General features: G+C 33.4%; 2 protein-coding genes across 2 annotated transcripts; one reads left to right on the top strand and one right to left on the bottom strand.

Annotated features, from left to right (window-relative positions):
* The first annotated feature begins 96 nt into the window (after window positions 1-96).
* Window positions 97-12291, top strand: LOC126921335 (X-linked retinitis pigmentosa GTPase regulator). Its single transcript, XM_050732831.1, has 11 exons — window positions 97-827; window positions 5105-5230; window positions 7152-7244; window positions 7439-7501; window positions 7803-8126; window positions 8529-8681; window positions 8867-9031; window positions 9224-9345; window positions 9447-9533; window positions 9843-10941; window positions 11134-12291. The coding sequence occupies exons 1-11, from the start codon at window positions 797-799 to the stop codon at window positions 11259-11261; spliced, it is 2391 nt and encodes a 796-aa protein (XP_050588788.1). The 5' UTR covers window positions 97-796; the 3' UTR covers window positions 11262-12291.
* Window positions 12009-16378, bottom strand: LOC126921338 (protein yellow-like). Its single transcript, XM_050732838.1, has 6 exons — window positions 16187-16378; window positions 14016-14279; window positions 13736-13935; window positions 13330-13537; window positions 12802-13137; window positions 12009-12418 (listed from the first exon to the last, which is right to left on the bottom strand). The coding sequence occupies exons 2-6, from the start codon at window positions 14275-14277 to the stop codon at window positions 12189-12191; spliced, it is 1236 nt and encodes a 411-aa protein (XP_050588795.1). The 5' UTR covers window positions 14278-14279; window positions 16187-16378; the 3' UTR covers window positions 12009-12188.
* Window positions 16379-16455: the final 77 nt, after the last annotated feature.

Raw genomic sequence — 16455 nt, 5'->3', positions numbered from 1 at the left:
ATTTCTGAACCTGCTTTTTCAAGATTTAAAATTTCCTTGCAATTTACACTTTAATATCTCCATCTGATACTGTAGGTTAAATAATCTAATTTGCGTTAATTATATAATCAATAAGTTTTCGAAAAAGTGACATAATATTTTTATATTTTATTCTCTCGCAGGAGTGGGCAGAGGAGCGATCGCCCCTATCATCCCCCCCCCCCCTGGATCCGTCTCTGACTCGAAATAAACATTTTCAATCCGGAAGCCCGCAAAAAAGCGCGTAACAGTAAATGCAATTCAAATTCTCAACAACAATATATCGTACATTCATTCATTTGACGCTTTAAGCATCCCTCATCCAACGCCAATTACTTTACCAGAATCAAATTCACCTCTTCATTCTTTCCATAACCGCCTACCTCGTTATTCCTATAAAGTTCAATATAACCAAGAAAAAAAAAAAACATTGAAATAAAACATTCTCGACATAAAAAAAATAAAGCGTTCATGAGCGAATGTCATGAGTGCATTGGTGCAACCGTGCATTGAATATTAAATGACATTCGTCGATGAAAGTGGTGACACGCGAAGGAACGCGAAGACAACGGCGACGCGTACAGCTATTAATTTCCACGAGAAAACACACCACTAGCGAACGATCGCTCCCATTCTTAACGTTGGAACACGTCCGGCGTGGTTGCCATTAGAAATTGATTTCCAGTTGCCAAGCAACGTTCAGTTTAAGTTGCCACCATGATAGCCATGCTTGACCGGCAGTTAGTCGGCTGCAAGTTTCGCCGCACAACGTTCAAGCATGGGCCTGACGGATCTAGAAACGATACCTGGTAAAACGTTCAACGAAATCGCACACAGCACGCATGATTTGATGCACCTGCCACTCGATACCCACGCAATCGACATTCGTCTTACTTAAGAGCACCTTTTTTCCCAAACAGGTTGCTTGATGCCGTGCCGATTTGCCGGCAAATTAATGAAAATACATATGTACGATGAACTTGAAAGGAAATAGTGGATTTTATATTTCGAGCTGCTTTCAAACTATCTTCGAATCTTTGTCTCATAAAAACGAATCGAATTTGATTTAAAATATTTGCAAAATAACATTCGCTTCTCGTGAAATGCTTTTGTGAGATATTATTTGCTAAAATAATGTTTTGAATTTCCTTATAGTCTCCTATCAACTTTTAAAGATAGATAACATTTCATAAATCAAAACAGAGCATTGTTAAACATTTGCTTTATTTTGAACTATGCTAGTCTTCTATTAATCAAATAAGTTGAGTGTATTATTTTTAATTAATAAAACAATGTCTGAACTAAGAGAAATGGAAGCGTTTGTTTCGTAAATCGTAGCAGTCAAATATGTAGTTAGTGTACTTAAATGTTCAATATATTAAAACATAAAACTACGCGGAACCGTTATACATAAATATAACACAATTCCTTGTCACTTTTGCGGAAATGAGGGCTGCCATCTGCGTACCGAGCAAATTATTCTTCGGCACGATTGAGCTACAAAATTGCACTTAATCGTGCGAAACTAACTGAACGAGTTGTTACATGGCGAAAAGAGGTTGAAGATATTTAAGTCTTTCAAGATATTTTTAATTGTATGGCCTGTAAAATAGTACACACTTTGAATATTTGTTTGGCTTTGAAGTAATATTATTATTTTATTATTTCCATCGTAATATTAGAAAAATTTTTTATCGCAATAGCTTGTTTCAATTTTTATATTTATGTATTATCTTTATTATATTTCTGCTTGCTCGTTTTACGCTCCGACCAGTTTGACATGATTATATGTATGATTTATCTATTTCAATATTAATTTCGTTCTTTGATCGTGTCTATTCGTGTATAAAATGTTACTTATTTAAGAATATAAAAGATTTGATAAAGTGTAAGAAACTTTTCATGAAAGTTAATCTACCGACTCATGATGTATAACAAACGATTTCATTCGTGTCACGATGCATTGTATCGAAAAATCGAAATTGGCACGTATTGATTCGATCCTATATTTCGGTGTGTATGAATACGTTCACTAACAATTTCATATATTTCGCTTTTTAAAACTTCAAACTATCAATGAAAACAAAACCTTCGAAGTTTAATCGAAACAAAGGTAAAATATTGCCCCGTGAATTAAATTTTACATTTCTCATTGTTAAGTGTAACAAATGATTTTTCTGACCTTCTTTTCTGAAATACCTACGATATTAAAAGATCTCCTACGTTGAAATTTAAACCCAGAACACGACATAAAAGGTTCAAATAAAAAATTAAACTTCTCAAATAAGAAGCGACCATTTTAACTCCGACCGCAATAGAATCTAAAAAAAGAATCCCTTTTTCCCCGTGCTAGTTCCAGCAAATAGAAAATCCTACGCATAGCTTCCTATGTCTTTAGTTTATAGCTACCGATCTTCGCTCAACATTTCGCTATAGTATTCTAATTATAGCAAATTCGCCACGCTTTGCAATAGAGAATTTATTACGCTTTACATAGAAGATCTATTGCTGTCATAGAACGCAATCCTTCCTCGTTTCGGATAGGAAAATTCCAACGCGATGCAAACAAAGCGGCTCAATGATAAACAACATTGTTAACGCATCGCAATTATTCACGTTGGTAATGCATAAGCAAAAGTAAAACCAGATTAACCGGTTGCGGCATGGTGAATTAAATATTGTAATTGATCCGATTCGTGGACGCGTATATTTTGATCCGTTTTCATTGCTGCTAAACCATGCATCCTCAGGTTAACGACCTGACACAATACCAGCGGCTAGAAAATGAGCGCATCGATGATATCGGCACAGCGAATTTACCATCTCGCATGTCGCGTTTAGAAATAGGGACGCGTTCTACATAAAACAATAATTTTAACCACATTGCATTTTATGGTACATTTTGTACATTATGTTTCCAGTCATTCGTAGTTCCGTGAAAATATTGTGGGGTGCAACCATTAAGAAGGTGGAGGAGTTGAACGTGACCTGAAATGTTCAACGTCGTCTGAATTTTAGACGTGGTAGTGAATGGAAGATTCAAAGACGCGTAGAAAGGAATCGCATATAGAAGTATTATTTTTTATAGTAGTATAGTATTAGTTTCCAAATGATAGATAAGACATTCTGGCTAAGTAACAAATGATTTTTGTTAGCTGGACTCTGAAAATGTTGCTTGATATCATAATTGTCGATTAAAGTCAACGTAGCTAAAGAACAACACGTTTCTCGTATGAAAGATAGATGCTCGATGCATTATGCAAAGGACGACGTTTGAACTTTTGATAAGAAGAACATAAACGTAAACTCCGTGAAGGATTTATACCGAGTTGCTGCATCATTGACCTTTACAGACAAGAAATGAGAATTATTATTCGCTCGTTCCTTGGCTGGCCAATCAACATTGGTGATACCGCTGTTTCATCTATCAAATAGATTTTGCTAAGTATTCATTTTCAACTAGTATTTTCGTATAAGTATAATTCAGTATAATTCGATAACAACTGCAATTTTCTCACTCCCTCCGTTTATAGCGGCCACGATCAGTCGAGGGCAATCGGAAAAATTCATTCGCTTCGAGGCACGAATGTAATTCTTAGTGACCGTTCTACGACTATGAATGGAACGTAAAATTCTTGCTTTTAAAGCTGTCATTTCCATTCCTTTTACTCTACACCCATCTTTTGCACATTACGATAATGTAACTGCGTTTTATGCGCCGAAGCTTATTGTAGCAATTATCTTTGGAATTTATATTTTTATTGCACGTAGTTAAACAACAAAAGAAGAATTTAACGGTTCCCATTTTGTTAAAAATTTACAGTTTAAAACAAACTATACTCGAACACAACATTTATAAAAGTAGTATCGTATCCAATTAACAAAATATTTCAGTCATTTCGATCATTGCAATCATCAAAATTTGTCACGCTTCAAATATTTCGAGACGCTTAATATCCGATCGTACCGTGCCTGTACTAAACCGACTCTTCACTAAACATACTCAAATTCTATTTCCTGGAAGATGAAAATAGACAAATTTTATCCTACTTTTCCCACTTATTTTCACACGTGCAATAATCTCCTGTCGATTATTTAATCCTACCGAGTCCAGAATTAGCCACGCTCAAGTACATTTGATAAATGTTTAAACTCGATTTTCTCAAGAACTAAGCCTAGAGTGAACAAATTTCATTCTATATCTTTTTCTTATTTTTCATGCCCGCTTTTACGTGTTGTTCGGTTGGACCCTGTACACTAAAACTTCCACAATATCTTTCATTATTTTCATCGCCATAATATTGATCTTCTTACTGTAATGACTGCTAATTCATAAACCCGAAGGCAAACATGATACTCGTTAGCATTCTTAGTATTCAATTGCAAGTATTATATATGAAAGCACGAGTTTCTTCCAAACGAATAAATAACTTCGTTACCGTTCTTATTCCATGAGAAAACCCCGGTGTCTAAATCCCTTTGACCTCACGTGCGCGCAACGCTTGATCTTGCAGATTAGCACTGGCCGAACGTAGATCTTTCCTTAGATTTGAGTAAAAAATCCTTAGATACTTGTAAAGCAATAATGATTCCTTTATCAGATTAGAACAATCGATTATCTACAAACGTTAAGTCTTTGAATTTCAAATGAGTATACGTACGTCATTTCTCTGAAGGAGTCGTCATATTTATAACAAGCAATTTTAAGAATAAAATCATCATACGTTACACGCGTGTGTCTACAGTCTACCGTGTTAATGCAAATTGATCTGACTTTGTTCTTGGCCGTACGATTTTTCCACGGCGACCGTTTCGTGCCAGACGTAAAAAGGAAAGTGGCGATTCGTCCTTTGATATCGCGCTATCGCGTTAACCTCCTTAAATAAATCATTGGAGATTTAGCACGTCGCTGTTTTTTCGTTAACGAATATTTCAAACGGCAAGATGATAGATACGCTAAACGTAAGTCTAGAGAAAAATAAATAGGTAGCTATCTATCGCGAACAAAAAATTTGGAAAGAACGGTTCGCATATTATTTGGTATGAACTTGTTTTTAATTTGAAAACCCTTTATATGATTTTTTAGAAACAGGGGCGGTATTTACAATTGGACGAAGTAGATTTGCGGACAATGTTGCATCGCATTTTTTCATACGCAGGGATCCGGTGCTCTCTATTACTTGCGGAGATGAACATTCTGCTGTTATATGTCGTAAGTTAAACATTTTTTCTTACAGGATCTTTTTCAGTTATCAACGCTAATACGATAAAAATGTCAATATTATTACAAACCGTTATTTTTACAAACCTTTTTATAGATCATTATTATTTACTATTATTTTTTTACTTGTAATAATATATATTACCATATAAGTATTTCCACTGAATGAATCCATTAAAAGAAAGGACAAAAGTGACAAATATTTGATCCTAACTTCATGAAACACCAAGTCGTGGAATTTCGTACGTCGTAGATAAATATTTATCGATTGCTTAAATCTTTATCAATACTGCAATATTAAACGTTAATTGATCCGCGCTATTTTCCATGGGAAAGTAATTACATACTTTGTTACAAGTAAACGACAGTCATACAGCAAACGCGAAGAAACTTTGGAAATTGCTCAATAAGCAGAAATAGTGAATCATAAAAGAAGTTACACTTTAATCGATTTTATAAACTCGACCATTACTATACTTTGTTTCATATCTATGACAAACTATGTACTTTCTTCCTCTTCGATCTTCTTCTTCAGCTATACCCATATACTTGCTTGATCCATTTTCTTTCTCTATTTCATATCTCTATAAAAGTTTTCATAGAACGTATCAAACGTGAGCGAATGTCTTACGCGCTACTCGATCGATCTGGACACGACCGCTCTTGATTTTAATGGAAATCAATAGATGAGCTCGTGAATGACCGTACACGTTTCAATGATACTAATGTTGCACATGGACATATTTTATGTACTATCCTGCTACGTATTTTTAATGTAACATGTCTACTAAAATATCCTATCGATTAAAGGGCTTCCTCAAAAAATGGACCTCTATAAAATGTAGTATTTTCTAGTCAAATAGTTGAACTGTACGTATAACTCTTGTTTTCTATATTGTAAGAATATTTTGCCATCCTTGAACTATTCGTATCGTCGTTTCGCAAAGAAAAAAAAAGTAATTAAAATAGCAGCGTATTTTTATTCTATGACGATATTTACTGGTTTATTTTAACATCTCGCATGCCAGTCCACTTTCATTACGCGTCTTACTTGCGTCACGATACTATCACGATTAATACACATCAAAGAGACTATAAATTATTATGTACTATTAACAACAACGTATAATACAATTATATGGCTCGTTTTTTTTCATCCATATTAAATTAATATTTTGACTTTACCAAGGCATAACAATTCTTTCGGACTTGTACTTTCGTGACTTACCTTATTATACCTTCTCTTACTCTCCAAACATTTTTTGCAAATTTTAAGATCACCTGGTCTTATCGAGCTTCAGCCGCAGACTGAATTTTTCAGAATAAATTAAAAATTTATTTCGAATAAAGAGTTTATATTACAAACTTCTCGCGAATGTTTTACAAGGTAAAATATCGATCTAACAACTTTGGTATAAAATTCTCAGGATCGGAACTATCGTGATTTACAGCTTCTGTAACATGGTTCGTAAAGAAGGTAGTGTCGACCTACGCTTATACGGGGATAGCCACTGTCCAGTAAATCGATATAGCCACGCAATGCTCTGGCACGTAACATACCTATACGAACGAAGTCGACATACTGCTATTATCAACAGTTCCAGTTAATCGTGAAATTATCTAAGCACGTAAACTTTGCTGTTTCAAATATTATTCCCTGGGTTTTTCGATGAAATACTTTTTCGGCAGAGCCCCTAATAATAAATCGTTCAATTTTCATTTTTTAAATTAGCGATTTGAAATTTGGTTGATTCATTATAAAAGAAAAAAATCTGTGTCTATTTATTATAGATAGGAAGATTAGATCGATTGTTTATCGTAGATGAGATAATTCGTAAACAGAAAAGACCAGAGATATTATTACTGTGAAGCAATACGTATGAAACCAAAAGTTCTATCTCATTGATTTTAGAAACCGGTAGACTCTTCGTCTTCGGAAGCAATGATTGGGGTCAACTTGGTCTCGGTCATAAAAATCATATCAGCAAGCCATCCTGTGTGAAAGGTCTGTACGTTCGCTGTTTTAGATATTTAAAATTCATTTATATATTTTTGTAAAAGAACATTAGCTTTTCATATTCCATAACTGAGATTTCCATAGCTTCTGTAACTTTGCGACAATTTGACTCGAAAAATAAAAATAATGTCAACCATTTGAATTTGTCATAAATTTTCACAATACAACCTATTAATTTTCAGCTCTGAAGCCGGAAAGGGTCACTCACGTTGCATGCGGACGAGCACACACGCTAATTTGCACAGGTAAGGCATTGTTTACATTTATGCCAGTACAGATACCAAAAACCTTCTAAACATACATAGGCACATTGGTTACGGTGTGTAATCACATTTATAACGTTGCGTGTTCGAAACTTCTCTACCGCTTCTCAGTCATTCAACTTTTAACTTATAAGTATCATCTCTCTTTCTTTGTTCCTTGATAGCGTTTACCTTTCGTGTGAAGCGATCATTATTTAGTGACGATCTAATAATAATGGTAACCTATCAAACACCTCCAACTTGAAGTATTCAAGGGAAAAGAAAGGAACTCACAATGTTTCAGGGTCGCAGAAGATTTTTGCGTGTGGCAGCGATCAAGAAGGACAACTTGGTCGAGGAATTTCCGCAATAGGCGATTGCGCAAATACTCCTGTATTGGTGTATGATTCAGGACTATCAGGATCAAAGATCGTCCAAATTGCCGCTGGTTCCCATCATTCTCTCGCACTTACCAGCGATGGTGGCGTTTTCGCATGGGGTAGCAACCTCGAGGGCCAATTGGGACTTCCAGATGTATCTGGCTTGGTGAACAAACCGACCAAAGTACATATTCCTGAACCTGTTAAACAAATTAGCGCCGGATACTATCATTCCACGTTTCTGACAGGTAACTCGTTAATTGAAAACATTGGAAAATTGCTAAAAAGAAAGAACGAACTACGTTGATGTATATTTTTTCATATTGACTTTTAACTAAAATTGTAATTCTCATGAGATCGATAAAAAAATAATTAATTGACATTATGATATAAAAATGGTTAATTTGTTTTTCATAAATATATAAAAATATATTTCAAGATATTATTTGTATCAAGATAAATTTAATCGCGCAAACTATGAATTATAGTATTTAGTATTGCATGAGTAAAAAATATTAATTTTAATATTGACATCTATGTAGTAGCAATTACTAGCAATTTCTTATGTTATAAAATAACATTCTAAAACTGAATGTAGGACGTGTCACAGCTTTAACAAATTTTCTTCGAATTTCAAATGGTATTTTCAGAAAGTGGTCTCGTTTACGTCTGTGGTGAGTCAGAAAGTGGGAAATTGGGGATCGATGCCAGCTTTTCTACACAGGTCGCGCCTAAACAGATGCAATTACCGAGTCCTGCTGTACATGTCGCGTGTGGTGGTCATCACACCGTCATTCTAGCTGGTATAATATATGTACATACATAAACTCCAATCTTCGCAAATTAGATTACGCTAAATGATAACGGTCATTCGTAAAAATCACATTAAATTTTACTACCAATTTTATCCCACATCTCGCACGCTTGCACTAAAAATTTTGAATAGAAAGAGCATTCTCCTGATCTATCGTGCTTTATTGCTTTTCAGAAAATGGGAATTTATATTGCACCGGAAGTAATTCGAGCGGTCAGCTTGGTCTAGGAACTAATTTGTCGGAACTTCATATACCGAAACTTCTTCCACGTGGCATGCTTCGAAATGAAACAATTACTCGAATATCTTGCGGGGAAAGTCACACCGCTGTTGTTACTGGCAAGTTTTATTACAATTTCTACCGATTATCCTCGCTATCTCTTTTTCTATACAATTCTTCGTAGAGAATTAATACAAATTTTTAGAAAATTACTATTTATTAAAATATCTATAATATATCGATAAATACGAGAGATACGTCAAACAAAGGTTATGATGTCTCGTTTCTATAACATCAGTTTTTCGTGGCAGAATCTGGGAAATTGTATACGTGTGGCGACGGAAGGCACGGAAAATTAGGATTGGAGGAGAACGAGAACAACGTCCATGAACTGACTTTCGTTCAAAGATACAAGGAGCTCTTCGTTTCGAATGTAATTACATTTATCTGCATGTTTAATTATTCCTCATATGTAATCCATATATAATCCATATAAGATTTAATAAAATATGAATAATTTTTACATTTGCAAAGGTTGCGTGTGGTGGCTGCCACACGATCTTAGTTGGTCAAAGACGTGACACGAATAATCGCTCGCAAAAAGAAGACAACTCGCAAACGGTAATTACAATTCACTTCATAAACAATAATTTCCATTAATTTATACGATTCCTATAACTCTATGATTATTAATTTTAAAAATTTTCTCGTGATTGCTACGACAATTTAAAGAAAAAAATTCTACAACCTGACAAAGATAGAAGTATACCTGAACCCTGCTGCAGTCCACTGATTTATATGCATATCTCAATCTCAGTTTTGTTTCAATAAGTAAAAGAAATATTTTAAAAGAAAGTTCTATGCATATCGATGATCCTATCGTATTTTCCTCAAACTTGACACATATTTTATATTTCTTTTACGTTCTAGGAACACATTCAAAAAAGAAATTCATTGCCACCATTAAAGCTTCCTGTAAACAGGCTACAAAGCGAGACCCATGACGAAAATGTTAATGAAATAATCAAAGATAGGTTGAATCAAGGAAATAATATTACAGAATCCGTAACAAATGCAAAAGAAACTATGGAAACGTCTATGGAAACAATCGAAGAAAACATAAAAAATAAGGTAGATGATGTCACGAATAACGTTATAGATTTCATGAATAATATCGAGAAATCAGATAGTCCTCAAAATAGTCCTGAAAAATCTACGAATGACAAGCCAGAAGAAATATCATCGAATGCTATGTCTAACGAAGAAAACGCTGAAGTGACATCGAAAGAAATGTCAGCTAATATAGGCGAATCCGAAGAATCGAAACCAGGAAACGAAAATCCAGTACCAAAGAAGGAGGAAGAAGAATCAACGATGAAGACAAACGTTAAAAGCGAAGACGTTCAAAAAGAAAAAAGATCTGAATCGATGGATAAAGAGGAAAATAACGAAGGGAACAATAACGAAACGACCACAGAAGCTACGATAAATAATATGGGAAACAAAGAAGAAATTAATATTGAAAATGGTAATACAGAAAATAAAGATGAAACAGACGGTAAACGAAAGAATAGTGAAGATGTTAAGACAGAACCAATGGAAGAGTCGATGGAACCGAGTAATGGCGATGATACTAAACTAGAGACGAGTCCTGAGAAACAAACGTCTCCCTCGGATTCTACTCCACCGCCAAAACCACCGAGATTAAAATCTACAAGTGAAAATTCTTCCACCGACAATGAGAAAACATCGTCGATGGAAAAAGAAAATGAAATAAAGACGGAAGATACTTCAGAAAAGAAACCAGAAGCAATTGAAGAAAATAAGTCGGAGAAAAAAAAGGGATCAGGGTCAATGAAATCCACGAGGAGTAGCGGGAGTATTAAGTCCACAAGGTCGAGAGTGAATATGGAAGAGACGATAGAAATCGACAAACAAACCGACAAAGCTAAAATTATTGAAGAGGAAAAAATGAATAACGATAATGTTCAGGACGATGCTGATGTGCAATCGCCGCCTCCGAGAACTGGTAAGCAGGATAAAGTAATCAGAAAATGATAAAAAGATTTATCTAAAAAATGAAAAAGCTACAATAAAATTGACATAAAATATTTACGTAGATTTCGAATAATGCCATTTATTTGTTACATTTTTAATGAATTTCTGATATTGTGTCAATATTGAATTTATATTACATTACTTCTTTTCCTTTGTGTTAAAGGTAAAATGTCGAAGATATTTAAAAGTAAAAAGTTACAAGCAACAGAGAACGGTACGAAGACAACTGGCGTTGCGAATCAAAAATCCAAAGTATGTATAGCGCTGTGTTTATACAAATTTTTAATATAACATTGTCCAACAAATTTCTTTCATTTTCAGTCGAAAACGTGTATTATCCTATGATTAAGATGTCTTCAAGGATGTATTATATTTCATTGTATTTTTTACAATACGTGTATGACGAACGTGAGATTGGGACCAAGTGAAGTGATACTAAAAAGTGATTTTATTTACGATCAAAGATAACATTCTTTTCCATTGTTCATAGAAGAAACTCTCGTATAATAGGGCAGTATAATTTTTAATTGTTTCTTTCACTTTTTACCAAACAATTCCATGTAATAAAGAGGACGATGTAAAGGATGAAAAATGTACTTACGATTAGAAACATAACATCGAAATCTGTTATTCCTAGAAGCGTAGAAGAGTATTATTAAAAGTAAAGAAAATATAATCAAAAATAATTATGGCGACGGAAAAAGAATTTATGCAAAATAATTTTTTTTTCAAATATTTCGATATTATCTGAATAGTTTAAAGTATTAATATTGTATCATAAACCGAATTGTAACAAGTGTCATCTTTTTTTCATGCTCATACATACTTCGTTAAATCGAGTAAATAATTTTGTAAAGTCGAGTTTGTGTCGTCAAATGTATAATGGAAACCTTTTACCGTATTCGTAAAATAATATAATACTTCAGTGGCGAAACTACTTGTAGATATAACGTGTATTCTAAAACAGAATGGTTTTTGACATAAATGACTGAGAATTCGGTGTAGGGATAAAGTAAATTAACTGTAACACGGTTATAATTAACAATAATTACAACATATATTTCATGCGGTCTTCACATATTGCGTGTAATCCTTCTGAATATTCTTTTGTATAACTTCTGTGAATAAATAAAGGTAGATTCAGAGAAATAAAATAAAATCACTTCTATTCTAAACGCTACTTAGATTGCGGTTTTTATGCAAATTCATGTTTTTTAATTAAAGAATATGAGGAAGACGTCTCTTAAGTTTGAGATCCTGTTTCTTGCACATCTGCGTTAAAGAATCGAGGTTGATCGCCGTGATGAAGAAATTACGCTTTTTCATGTCAAAAGTAGAGAACATAAATTGTGGTAAATTATCGGAGAGCACATATAGCATGTTGTTGGGCCGATCGATTGACAAATCGTTAGGAAAGATCATCGTTGTGTTGTCTTGAACCGCAAGAACTGCAAAAATGTGAGACAATGGTCATTTATAAATATGTCGATCCACCGTTGCTTTGTACAAAACGCCAGTCAGATTTCTCAGAATTTCGTTAGGTAAGAATTAATCGATACAACACAAAATCCTGTTTGGGATGAAATACCATTTTCTGCGACAGGTTTCCTTAAAAGAAACTCGATAGGCACAATAGAATAATCTCTAATGATGGTTATTTATCAATCATTATAACGTTACTTGAATCTTTGATAATACAGGTTTTCTATCGTTTTACAGTGATGATATTTTATAGCTATATATATTTCTCAGAATCACAAATAAATGCTCAAGTAAATAATTATTTAGAAAAAAATACAAGAAGGCAATTATTATTTTGATTATTACTTACTGAAGGTGTTTGGGTTTAATTCGACACTGGTATCCCAACAAGCGATGCCATTTTTGCTTACTTGAGTGAAATAATCGATACCAGTGTTCGTATCAATCAGAGAAGTAGGTCCTTGAGTAAATGGACCTTTCGCACCCTCGACGTGAAAATCATCGTAATTACTAGCTTTCCTTAACGTGTTATCCTGCAAGGTTTCGGTAGATACAGAAAATTCCGTGATACCAGCCATCGCGTGGAAATATAAAGTTTTATAGTTGTCGCTTTGTGGCGCAGACAAAGACATTCCAAATATGCCATCCTGCCATTGGAAGTTGAATCCACTGATATTAAAGTTTCCTGGAAGCAAGAACTACCTATACAATTTTCCGTGAAATTTTAATAACAACCATATTAGCGTAAAACAATATGTTCATGTGAGAATATAAAATATTTTAAAAGATATATTAAAATACAAAAATATACAATATGATATTTTCATATTTGTATATTTTCTTTCGTTTTAATGTTTCACTGCATAAAATAACTCACCGTGAAGAGGATCGAAATGGAAGAAATTGTGCGAGATTCGCCAGGAATCGTTCTTGGCCCAACTATAAACAACCAAACCATATCCACTTAAATCCGAAATGTAGAAGTATGCATTGTCACAATTATCTGGATCTGCATTGACTACCGAATCGGCAAAGAAAGAATTTGAAGTTTGGTCCGTACTTTTTAGAGGATATATTCTCAATATCTGTAATTATTAAATAACTTTTACTATTAATTTCATTTCTTTCATTGAGTAATATAAAAGATGTCGTGTGTGCGTGTGTGTTAAAGCGAGGATCATAATAAAAGCAATCTAATGCCAACAATAAATATGTAAATTACAATTTGCAATTAATGTTTGCTAAAACGTAAGCTTTTAATTAATATAAATTTATTAAACTACCTTATCTGTTATCAAATCGATTACGAAAATTCTCACTGGTCGTACTTGTGTGCTATTGCCTAAAATGTCATCAGTACCTGTGTCGACGCCCCATAATCGATCGCAAGCGTCGACTTTGACACGAAAGATGCTTACAATGCCATCAGGTGTATTAATGTCATTCGTTTCCCAATTAGGATAAGGAGTTAATTTTGGACATTCTATATTTTTATAAAAAAAAAAGAAAGAAATATTAATTACTACATTAAAGTTAAGAGTTTAAAATCTCCAACTTAGATACCTGATGGATCGTTCTTTGAGATGTAATTTAAATTGGACGCGACGCCATTCTTCCATCGAGGTACAGTAACAAATATCTTGTCTTTCCAATTTTCTATACCAAGTGGCATATTATTTTCGGGTATATATCCACCATTGTATATTAGAGAATCTCGAATAGCGTCATTTGGAAAATTATATTCGACGTTGCTCCACGAATAAATTGTTTTATGTTCGACGCCGTTAGTCAATGCAAGAGACGCAAACAATAAAACGCCCCACATATCTACAAAACGAAAAATAGAAGCCATAGATTCTGTAACGTAACGTAGAAAGTTCCTTTCCATTTTCGATTAATTATTATCCCTGTTAAAATATATATGCACGCATATACATGTATAGTATACACATTGGACAGCATATACCGAATGAACTATGCCTTTCAAATTCTTATATTATGTATATTGCGAAAAATTAAATATTTTTAATAACATCTCTCTTTACAAGCAAATTTTGTTACAAAATCCTATTATGGTGTATACGTATATGTGCAAAATTAAAGTATGTCACTCTTGGTTTCTACAACCACGAAAGCCTAAAATATCTTACGAAAGATTTAATCATTTGCCCGGAGGAAATAAAAATACATCTCGAATGTGGAAACAGCATCACAAAATATAAATTGAAATATGAATAGATACTAATTTTTATTTTTTCTCTTTCAAACGTTTTTACTTCAAATATTGTCATATCGGTTACGTATTTAACCGATGTAATTTGTGAACAATATTTTATACAAATCATAGTTATGTATAATTATAACACTACAACTCGAGTTTTCAATGCAAGTTCTATACAATAATGACGATACAATAGGCAAGAAAATACAGTTAAATAGCCTGCAATTATTCTATCGCGTCTTTTCTATAGACTGCAGACGTAATAGATACCAGGCAAAGATTCTAAATTGTCTTTTCCACTACGTGCAAGTACTTCTAAGCACAAAACGTGAGCTAGAAAATTACATTAAAATTAGTTAAATTAAGGAATATATTAAGAAGAAGTACAGCCTAAAATATTTCTTAAATTATTTTTTGTTTTAAAATTATACGAACTATAGCCAGAAAAACTTAAAAAATGACATTACCTGTTAAATGGCGTAGCTGAATAAGTATGACAAAAGCGATCCTAAATCAAACTAAACTTGCGATACGTCAATCGAAAGGACTTCTTAGTAAAACCATTTCGACAAAGTTTTATTCCCCTATTATTAAGATAGTTATTAATCAAAATATGATTTACATATTACGATCCGCGTTTTATATTTATTATATTTACAAATATGATTTACATATTATGTTTAATGTCGTGTTTATTAACTCGTAACTTTTTTAAAATTTGTCAGAACCTCATAATTAAAAAAATTAAAAATCACTATCTTTTAGCTTTCTACTTGTGTAAGAATGATCCGTGCATTTATATCATTGATACAATGCGCAAACCATTATATTAATAGCAAAAGGTATAAGTGCTACATAAAGTATATAAACAAACTCAATTGGCTGCTTGGGAATAAAATTTTTGTTGCTCGCATATCACTGCGATAATTTATTTATTACCGCACACTAGATATATGGCACACATTGTAAGGTCTGTTGAAATACTTAACGAAATCTTCGATGCTGAGCGAATAAATCCTGTGATCAACGTTGACAACGACGAAAATAAAACATTCTGAATTCACTCGTTTTATAAACATAAAACTATTTAGAATTGCAAAATAAGTCACTCCTAGATGCACAAAAAGATAAAAAATTGGATATTTAAGTTTTTTAATTATGACACACCACTCGAAAAAATCTGAGAAAATTGTGAATTAATAAATATGACAGGCAGCTTTTACTACAAAAATATAAATGTTGTCACTTGATAACTTTAATGTAAAATTGGCATTTTATAATAATAATAAAGATAGGAGGCTGAAACTTTGTCGAGGCGGTTTTCTTAGCAAACACTTTCGTTTGACGTATCGCGCAAATTTAATTTGGTTTAGGGGCACTTTTGTCACGTTTATTCAACTATGATTTCTCCATCAAATTAAATTAAAGTAATCGAAATTAAATGCAAAGAAATGTAATAATGGAAAATAAGTCCTCGCAATTGTTCTAGTAAATTGAAATCACGTTTCCTTACTTCTGTTTCTATCTGTTTGAATCGAACGTCCAATGGCAAGGTTGAACTGGTATGATCGAAGAAAAACGTAGAACTGAAGCTGCCTAAACCTGAATGTTGTAATGAGGACGCGAATGGCCCGTTATTTGTATTCGAAGAACAACCCGACCTTCAGCTCAAGCGGATCAAGACGGAATGACGTTATGGTCCATTGTGCTATGGTACTTTATATAGCTAGAAGTCTTCCTAAATGATTACGATTAAAATGTGCATTAATGTTTCAGTAATCA

Source organism: Bombus affinis, chromosome 10, assembly GCF_024516045.1.
Source record: "Bombus affinis isolate iyBomAffi1 chromosome 10, iyBomAffi1.2, whole genome shotgun sequence".
NCBI lineage: Eukaryota > Metazoa > Arthropoda > Insecta > Hymenoptera > Apidae > Bombus > Bombus affinis.
The sequence above is the reverse complement of the archived record's forward strand: the minus strand, read 5'-3'. Positions and strand labels throughout refer to the sequence as shown.

Coding starts and splice junctions, on each gene's coding strand:
- LOC126921335 (XM_050732831.1), top strand. CDS start 797: ATGGGCCTGACGGATCTAGAAACGATACCTG. Junction 8,682..8,866: donor TCACACCGTCATTCTAGCTG/GTATAATATATG, acceptor ATTGCTTTTCAG/AAAATGGGAATTTATATTGC. Junction 9,032..9,223: donor TCACACCGCTGTTGTTACTG/GCAAGTTTTATT, acceptor TTTTCGTGGCAG/AATCTGGGAAATTGTATACG.
- LOC126921338 (XM_050732838.1), bottom strand. CDS start 14,277: ATGTGGGGCGTTTTATTGTTTGCGTCTCTTGCATTGACTAACGGCGTC. Junction 13,138..13,329: donor CCATTTCGATCCTCTTCACG/GTGAGTTATTTT, acceptor TCTTGCTTCCAG/GAAACTTTAATATCAGTGGA. Junction 12,419..12,801: donor ATTAAACCCAAACACCTTCA/GTAAGTAATAAT, acceptor ACATTTTTGCAG/TTCTTGCGGTTCAAGACAAC.